Source organism: Ylistrum balloti, unplaced genomic scaffold (assembly GCF_031769215.1).
Source record: "Ylistrum balloti isolate Yb309-2 unplaced genomic scaffold, AGI_CSIRO_Ybal_v1 Utg369742, whole genome shotgun sequence".
Taxonomy (NCBI): Eukaryota; Metazoa; Mollusca; class Bivalvia; order Pectinida; family Pectinidae; genus Ylistrum; species Ylistrum balloti.
The window spans coordinates 269,972-279,930 of NW_026781951.1; the positions used below are offsets into that span (position 1 = coordinate 269,972).

A 9,959-nucleotide genomic window follows, 5' to 3' on the forward strand; every position below is an offset into this window, starting at 1 on the left:
AAAGGAAGTACATGTACACAAGATCAAGCATTATGGGAAATGTTCATCTATATCAGGGAAATGTTTTAGTTGAACTTTTAATACTATTGCCACTTAAGCGTCTGTTTAACCTTGATAGCTGTAGCAGACAAACTAAACAAGATGACACTAGACGGCAAAGAATTAGTGTATGCAAATTTACCAGATTATGAAGATCCACCCGAATGGATACATCCACATGATGTTCGTATATTCAACTTTATAAACATTCAATATTTTTCTATCATATCAACAGTATGTGATCAGTGGCCATGGCCCATGGGTTATTGGCCAGAGAGCGAGACGAGTATTCTTGGCGCATTAGTTTCGGATCCCTCAAGAATCATTGATCGCTAGCATCGCTATATTAACGAATTGCCACCAAACAAATACATAAATGAATTCAAATGTGTTCATACTATATGATTTATTTAAAAAAAACTGGTCAGTGAAACACCTGTATTAAAAATATCCACATATCCTACCTCAATTTTGCTTACCGGTAATGATCGACATGTGTATCGGACATGTGACTGAACTTGCGTTTCTGATATCATCACCAAATCACAGAGAAGCTTGGGTTAGCTTACAGTGACCCATAAGTACACATGTATTACATAAAACCATCATTTGAACGGAAATTCCATTCCGATGACAGTAAGAAAATAAAAATGATGACACGAAAAATGGCGGGTATCAGTGTTTACGTCTACCACTTTCTTTAAAAGGGTTAGATTCGAAATTTTATTTTTTTGGTTGTTTTGTTCTCAAATAAATCATGTTTCAGGGCAAACTTGTTTTTTATAACACAAACTATTTAAAAGAAGTTAATTTTTCATCTGTCGCAAATTTGAAATGAGTCATCAAATGTGATAACTTAAAAATCACCACTTTTTCAATACAAGATGTAAGATGTACTTGTTTGGACTTTGTTCTTAACACCAGCATTCAAGGATAGATTGATTGGTTATTTCATTATATCTGGGAAGGTCTTGTACATTTAAAAATATGTAGGAAGGAAAATTACACAAATTTACCAAAAAAATATATATTCTCAAAAAATTTATGGTGGATGGTTTTAATCACAAATTTTCATTCTTACCAGAGCCTGACTTGTTACAGCAACCAAAATTATCCAGGTGTGAGGTCAAGCAGTATCTAGACGATAGTTTGCATAAGTGTTAAAAACAGAACATCAGCAGGACAATATAACAGAACGATATGTTTCACTGACTTTTCCCAGTGTCATATATATATATATACCAAATTAAGCAAAACTGTAGATCCATGGAAAACAGACTATATTAATTTGGAAAGCTCATGTTTGTATGTCAATTTTACAACTGATCAATCATGAGTGCACCTTTTTTTAAAGAAAAATAAATCAAACAATAATAAACCAATGATGAAATTGCTTTTGAAGCTCAGATTGCAGTGAAATGATATTCCCAAGTTTGAAAGGAAACCCATTTCATATAACTATGATGAAACCAAAATCATGCTAATACTTTACACTAGAAACTAATTTGACATCTAGTGTCTGGTAAGTGTCAACAACTCGCCAAATTTGTCAAGTCAAACTGATATTATATGGCCATAATACTAAAATTGACCTCAAATTATGAAAAATGCTATAATTGCTTGGTGTTTTATAACTTTTGTATCTGATCAAAACAATGCTCAAACATAATATTAAGATGACGCCATATACATATACCCGCAAATTGTATAACTACATAAAATCATTGATTTTCATATAAGGTCTGTGTCCTTGATGACCTCTAAAAATGCTCTGTCAACCTTGATTTTGACCAGATATAAAATGACTAGAACCAGATGATACTGACTGGTATATGTTTACTGGAAAGGACTCTGGAAATTGTACCTAAAGCATGTGATAATAGTGTCAGTATCTGAAGTTTTTGAGTTGCAAGAAATGATTTTACTTTGTTTGATATACCATATATATATTTAGTCATATAAACTAAATAGCTATTTCAGGAACTTATAATCATTGGATTGTCTATTAATCATTGTGATCTTGCTTTTTGTAGAGGCCTTACAGTGAGGATTACAATAATGACATAAACCATTTCTTGCCGAGACAGTTAATTCTCCAGCGTAACCAAGTTTCTGAGCAGGTATTTATGTGTTATATTTAAACATCTAATTGCATTTTAAATGAACAGGGTTGATTCTGTAGGTAGGCACATGTAAATCAGTTTGTAGTAGGCGTTTGCAGACAGTGTATTAGAAGTTCATTTTATTCTTGATTAATATTTTTGGGTGTAAGCATCTCTTGAATACTTTTCAAAATATTAAAGGCAATGGATACCCAAATGTTAACTTATTTAAATTTAATTCAGTGTAAATACTGTTACATAACTTTAAGTATTGTTAGGAAAAGAAGGTGGTCAAGCTATCCTTAGTTTGTAGTGATCTAAGTTGAGTTGGTTTCAATAACTTAAGATGTCCTATGATTTGGTCATAGATATGCACAACATTACAGATGATCAAAACCCATGATGTCATGTTAAAGTGTAAATAATTACTTTTTTTTTTAATTTTCACATAATTTTATGTTGTGATGAGTTTGTTAAATAAAGAAAAAGATCATTCTGAATGCAGCTGATGAATTTCAGCTAAGGTTGCCATCGTGCTTTGTTCTTTTTTGTTCCGTAAAGCTAGAAAATGTTGATGTACAGGAAGAGAAAGAAAAGTAATAAATAAAGACAATATGTTAAGAGAAAGTTGTTCACACTGTTAATACATTAGATGGATCGTTCAGGACATGTTTAGATTGTAATTTGATGTAAGAAAGGACGTAATTTTAGCGAAAGTCTTACGCGAAAGATGGGTCCTGTAATAGTTTTCTTTGTTTCTGGCAGCTCGGATTCAATATTAGAGGCGGCAAGGAACACCATTGTGGGATTTATGTGTCTAAGGTAAGTGCTTTTCAACCTTCCTGTCTCTCTGTCAGAAATGTGTTTCAATAGCTGCATGTACCACACTTACATGATGATTATTGACGTTATGTAGAGTTAATGAAATTTTAATTGAGTTTATCTCAGAGGTTTACATAATAAAATGCAAATTCCATTCACATTGATAAAAAAACCAGGCAATGAATCATAAATAAATAAATACAAAAATTTGATGACTTTAGGTATTGTGGTATTGTGTAAGAGTTGTCTCTCTTGTTTCTCGGGTAAATAATGTAAAGTTTTGTAGGTGACAGTAGACAGTGAAGCTGACAGACTTGGATTGCGGGAAGCAGATCAGGTAGTATCTAAATAGTAGATTTAAAGTATGATAATATGCTTCTATTATGAAAATAATAGTGAATCCAGGCTAAATGAAGGCATATGATATCAGTCTATGTTGCAGAAAAGAATTTTTGTTCAATATTAATTGATGTGGTAATCATTTATTCCACTTTATACTGCGGTGACAAATAAAAGACAATACAGATTAGTTGGGTTAAGAACACCAACGGTTAAGTGACTTTTCCTGATTACATCACAGTATGAATCAAAATTGTTATATATATCTTTCTTTGAATTATTTTATTTCGTTTTTCCAGATTTTGTCAGTAAACAGAGTCAACTTTGAGGATATAGATCATGCTGAGGTATGGAATTATCAGATCAATGATAAATACTGTGAAAAAGATATATCATCCTGTTCAAATATACAAGTGTTTTTTCTACACCTGGTTAGGGACATTTCAGTAAAACATCTCTCCCACCCCAGGGTTTCCAGGTTTTGTTTAGGAGTACCATCCATCTGAAGTTTAATGACTAATGATTTAGTTGGGAAACTGAAACATGGATAAAAGTGATTTATTCCTTTGGTCTAGAAGATACTTTGCTAAAATAATCCTTTGTTGTCCTGTTTATATTTTTGTATTTGACATACTCACCAATCAGTCAAAGACTATTATTGACATATCCTTTTTATCATTTTTTACTGTTAAGGATGGTATGGACTCCCTGTTGACTTACACTCTGTAGCATGCAAAACTAAATTTAGATAGATGTTCTATCTAGGCTAGGTTCAGGCACAATTTAGTTCAAAGTTCACTTTTTGAATTTGACTATTTATATTATCATTTCCTGTTAGTGAATAGAAGCACTCTTGTCACTGTATATGTTATATATTTATCTCTGTGAAGTGACATTTATCATGTATCCATCCTTTTGTTGACCGTGTCTAGATATTCCTGCATAGAGTCTGTACTTTCTGGAGATATTATTTCACCATACAGTTTAGCCTCACCTGAAACATTTTAATCATATTACTTACCACATGTGTTTGATGGTTTTCTAACATCAGAAACAAAATTGGTCTGAGAAGGTTACCTTGTGAAACTTCCATTTGTTACTGAGGTTGTTCTTGATGATTTGCCAAGCGATCACTTCATGCTGTTCCATGCCACAAAGAAAACATTATATCCAGTACCTAATATTGCCTCTAATGTTGTATCCTTTTACTTTATCTATGAGACGTTTTTGTGGAACAGTGTCAAATGCGATACAGGACATCTACAAGGTTCTTATCAAAGGATTCCATCCAACATTCCATAATTTCCATAAGTTACAAATAGCAAGATCTCTTATCTCTAAAAAGATGATAGAGAAAAGCGTCCACTGTTTGTTGTCATATGGCTTACTATTATATTTATCATATGACTGTAGAAATGTTCCTTCCTGATCACTGATGTCAGGTTGATGGAATAGTAATTACTGCACGTTGTTTATTGACTTTTATGTATTTGAGTGTAATATTGGCCATTTTCCGATCTGAGAGAAGAGTTCCTTCTTCCAGTGATTTGTTTTAGCTCAGTTCCAATGATGTTAACAACTCATTTAAAGTTTCTTTTCACACTTTCGAGTGGATATTATCCTGACCTGGAGATTTGGAGCTATTGATTGCTTTGACTGCATTTACAATTTCCTCTTTGTTCTTATTGGGAAATGGAATATTTATCAGAAACTTTTCTCATACATTACTAAAAACAAAAGATCTGTACTTTGGAAATGTTCCTGATGTCCTTCTATTTCATTAACCAGCTTTCATATTTCAGGTTGAGCTTCTTTGTGTTTGGTTAACCTTTTTTATATTATTATTTTTTGACACAGGCTGTGAACATTTTGAAAAGAAACACAACCATCGACATGCAAGTCCGTTTTTTCCCATATGGTAAGTGATAGGAAAAGATTAGACTGTTTTGAGGATTTTTATGCAATATCTTATTGCACACTTCTCCATGTTATAATGCTAATATCAAACAAATATGTGTGCAAAGCAGAGTAGAATATAAGTTAAGTTTATAAAGGAAACCTGGTAATACACGAAGACAGAAATGATTTTATAGCTGTCTTGTCTTTGCGGACACCAAACCATGGTGTATCTATGGAATGATGTGGCTCTAACTTAAAAAATATCTTACATAAACAGGCACTCATTTTGAAGTGTTTGAGTCCTGATCTGGCAAAAGATTATGAAATATTTCATATTGAGGATTTGATTTATAGAAAAAATGTCCAAGTTTAATGAAAAAAATGACATGATTTTAGAAAACTTGCTGTGTTTGAACATAAAATATTTCTCTGTTACTAACATACCATAATAATGATAATGAAATTGTATTTTACGACCAAGATTTCATGAGAGTATCAAAATGAAGTTAGGATTGTGAGAAAGGAAGGTAGCATTATTCAAAATTTAATGAAAACAGCTGAGAACAGAGCATTTCCGGAGCAAATCTCCAGGGCTGTTAAAGACTATTCCATGAAACTTTCAACACACATCATTCAAGTGGTGTAGTAGTGCCTTTTAATGTGGAACAGTTTTCAGTTTCTTGGATTTATGCATCTCCAGAGCATATGTTCTGGAAACTTCCTAAGCACATCAATCTTGGTCTAGTAGTGCCTTCTGCTGTAGAGATTTTCTTTGATTACCATGGAAACATCGAGTCTTTCTCACTTATTCCAGCATTATTATCTCCAAAACTCTTAAAAAATAACTTTAATCACCATTTCTGTTCCATCTCTCATGCTGACTATTACCCCTAAACATCCAATTAAATAATCTAATTAAAATAAAAGATATGTGTATCACACCTGTGAATTCCTTGGCGGGGGATTCAGTTTACTGCAACGTTTTTTATTCTCTGTTTTAGGGTATGACAGAACCTACGACAAGAGTCGATACTTACTAGCAAATCACCAACAGACACCAAATAGTAATCATTAGTATCTCAAAACCTGGAAACGACTTCTAACATCACAGATGTGTTAAATTTCTGTATGGATTTGGTGGTATTTGGTTCACTTAATCAACTCTAAAAAATTGTATTCATTGTGTGCAAGTTTCTCAGAAAACGTAAAATATTAAGTTGGATCATAGGGTGTCCAACACTGAAAATGACAAAACTAGAGATCAGAATTTTCCAATTTTTGGTTGGAAAACATGAATTGTTTTTAATTTTGAGAAATAGTAATAATATATATGCATGTAACTGCTCCAATAATGGTAAAATTCAGTTGAAAAATTGTATGCTTCTTAAAGTGCACGTTATAGTATGAAACAGGGTCTTAATTTCTGAAGCATAAAGAAAAATATGTGCTTTGGGACTTACAATTTGTTACAATTGAAGACCAGGATTTTAGTAAAATCCTTACTTTCAATGGCCTTGGTCTAGTTATACTGTTTAAATGTGTTATTAAAAGTGTATTATTATGTTATGTATAAATAAATGTGATAGTCTACAAAATATTTTTCAGACCGATTCATGTTCAAATCGATGATGACTTGTACTATAATGGATGCAAATCCACTGAAAGATGATGATTTAAATTTTGTGATAGCAGTTCCCTGTACAATGACTCTTGTTATTTTCATATTCAAAACTACAAACAAAGTATGCATATCATGGGATTCCATTTCATAGCCTCAAGTACATGGTACTATTTGTAAAACAGTTCTCATTCTCATTTATGTTTCATAATTCTTATTTCAATGTTCCTTTTGATAATACTGATTTGGAAATGAAAACATAATAAGATATTTATTTTTGAATTAAAAGAAATGTGTGATTTTCTGCAAAAAATAAAATCTAAGTAAATGTATCATTTTATGAAACAAACATTATATAAGACATTGTCTATCTGTACATGTATAGCATACTGAAGTATAATTGAAATTGTCAGATCATTAAAAATGTTTTTGTTGCATTGATAGAAACATGTTTTTAACATAGTCTTAGTCATATTTTGTTAATAAACAAGAAATGAATGTGTTGTGTAAAATTGAATACTTGTTACTTTAACATATATCCATGTGCACAGACAAACAATTTACACATGTTCTGTACAGTTAACATGGTTTTAAGAAAGTACAAAGGATGTAATTTTTGCTAGACTTTTTCTCATTCCATACAAGTGTACAGCACCTGTTAATGTTTCTGTTGAAATCTACAGGATTTCAAACTTTACTAATGGATTTTTCAGTAATGATATTATTTGTAAGTCACCAATTTCAGTTCATAGAAAGGTCATGCAGTCATGTAAACCTATTATTCAGTAATTTACGCATGTTTCAAAATGAATTTTTATGGGCAGTGTTTTTTTTAATGTACACCATTTTTGAGTCTTTACAAAGTTATATATACAAATTATGATGTTTAAGTCTGTTCTGATATGAAGTTTTGATAATTATTTGTATAAAACATACTTGCTATTATTGCAGACATGTTATCTTGTTCCTCATATTATATGACATTCCCTTTCTTCACTGTATGTTGATTTTGGGTGTCAATTGTATATACAATACATGTATGATTTATACATCTGTCATAATGTACCGATACATTTTCAATGTAATTATGATAAGCCATCAGCTTTCAGAGTTCATAGGACAAAAGTTCCAAGGTATAAAATGTTATATGTGTGCCTGTCAAGGGTTCCAACAGACATTCAGCCCTTCAGTTTTTATTCTTGATATTTGACAGTAAAACTGTAAACAAACCATGATTTCTTTATGTATGGTAAAGATATGAAATGGAAATATTGTTATAGCTTACTTCCTGGTGCAGCGTTGATAGTTTGTTTAAGGACTTCTCAATGATCTAAAGGATCAGAGACATTGTTTTTGGCTTGAACGTTTCTTGAGAGAAACCAAATAAAAATTGGCAAAAAGAAATGACTAGGACCTGTATTCAAGGTACTGGGTTAGATTTGTTGAAATATTCAACCAGCTTCTTTTGATTTGCTAAAAGGCTTTGAATTTAAATACTTGTTTGATACTTTCCTGGAATAAAAGCCCAACAAAGTGTGCGAAAAGAAATTACATATTCAAGGTAACAGTGGTCAAATTTGTTAAAACAATTCCTCCCAATACCCAAAAGTCCTAGAATCATTGGAAAGTGAGCAGTTCAGATTGGGTTGTTTTTCCTCTGGTGTGTCCCTTAATGAACAGTCTTTCATATCACTATTTCTTGAGATATTTCTCGGATTTCACATATATGTTCTCCTCTGTCCGTAGTTGTGTCCATATAATTTTGAAATGTGATCAGTGAAACAGATGGCTTACAGGTGGCTGTCTTGAATTTTGTTAAACTATTTCTTGTGAAGTATTGGGGGACTGTTTCTCAGAATTGAGAAGTAGGCATATTTTTTCTCTCTCGGTATAGTTGTGCCAATTCAATTTTAAGTGTGATCAGTGAAACAAGATGGTTTTCTGTTAGCCGTCATGTTTCACTAATCAAACTTTTGACCGTTGAAGATTGTTATCACTTTTTCTTGAGAAGTACTTAAGGTTTCACAGACTTGATGTATGTGTTCCCCATGGTCAATATATGTGCGCCCTTCGATTGTCGGCTCGAAAATCAAAATGGCTGACCAACGACAATTTTTTTATTCTAACAGTTGAAGTTTGTTATTGGTATTTCTCAGAAAGTTCTTGTCGGATGTTTCTTAGATTTCATATGTAGGATATTTTTGTAATGAAATATGATTAAGAGGGAGAAGGAAAAACGGGAAACGTAGAGGAATTATCAGTCTTGTATAGAACTTCTAAAGATTAGTGTTGTGACATATTTCAAGTTATATAAATGCATAAATAGCTTGCTGCAGTTGTAATATATTTTTTGTATTATCTTGCATAATATTTTTTATAGAATTAAATAAGTACAAATGTATTGAATTGCAATCTTTTATTTTTTGTTACATTTTTAGTTTACATTTCACAAAATTCCAGTGACCATGTTTTTTAGTGATAGATCAATCCACTGCACTACATATAGTATAGAACATACACATAGAACTCCAGTTCTCCTATTTTACCAGTACCTCGATGGAGTGCAATAAGGATTCTTAAATAAATGACCTTAACCCATTGTTAAGGTCACAAGGGTTAAGTATGTTTTAAGTTTTAAGAATGTTCGTCACCAGTTCACGAAACCCATAGAGCTGATATTTGGTCTACAGCCAACTTTGTGGCGTGTTATGAATTAAGTGTTCTCACAGATATGGCCTTACAAGAATGCCAGTATCCTTGGGTGATGAGAAATCATTTTTATATAAACCGCGGTCTGAGCCCACCTGGGGCAGGAGAGTGGGGGTTAATAGGGTACGAGAGTAAATTATTCAAAATACTTCTCCTTCTGTAGAAATGCATTATTCTGTCCCCGGTTTTGTCCAAGCATCCTTAAATGAAGGAGATTTTCATGTAAATGGTTTGGCTGACCCCCTGGAGGTAGAGGGCTGGGGACCAATGGAGAGATAGTTACGATTTTCACAATGTCAGCCAAACAAAACCAGATTAGCGATACAGACCCTATGGACTTCTTTAAATGATTCTCGGCTAAAATTTTGTTGAGAACATTTCTGTGTGATGTTGGAGAGAGGGATGGAGAGAGAGTACTAGACTTTCTCTTA

General features: G+C 32.4%; 1 protein-coding gene across 1 annotated transcript; it reads left to right on the forward strand.

The window, feature by feature from the left end:
* Window positions 1–136: 136 nt before the first annotated feature.
* LOC132543161 (PDZ domain-containing protein 11-like) lies at window positions 137–7,222 on the forward strand. The gene is made up of 7 exons (XM_060206632.1): window positions 137–222; window positions 2,073–2,159; window positions 2,907–2,963; window positions 3,250–3,300; window positions 3,602–3,649; window positions 5,160–5,220; window positions 6,203–7,222. Exons 1-7 carry the CDS (start codon window positions 142–144, stop codon window positions 6,274–6,276), a joined length of 459 nt encoding a protein of 152 aa, XP_060062615.1. The 5' UTR covers window positions 137–141; the 3' UTR covers window positions 6,277–7,222.
* The last annotated feature ends 2,737 nt before the right edge of the window (window positions 7,223–9,959 follow it).

Bases quoted from the DNA above. Each gene is read 5' to 3' on its own strand.
- LOC132543161 (XM_060206632.1), top strand. From the start codon at position 142: ATGACACTAGACGGCAAAGAATTAGTGTATGCAAATTTACCAGATTAT. The intron at 223-2,072 runs GTTCGTATATTC...TGCTTTTTGTAG, and splicing joins AATGGATACATCCACATGAT to AGGCCTTACAGTGAGGATTA. The intron at 5,221-6,202 runs GTAAGTGATAGG...TCTCTGTTTTAG, and splicing joins AGTCCGTTTTTTCCCATATG to GGTATGACAGAACCTACGAC.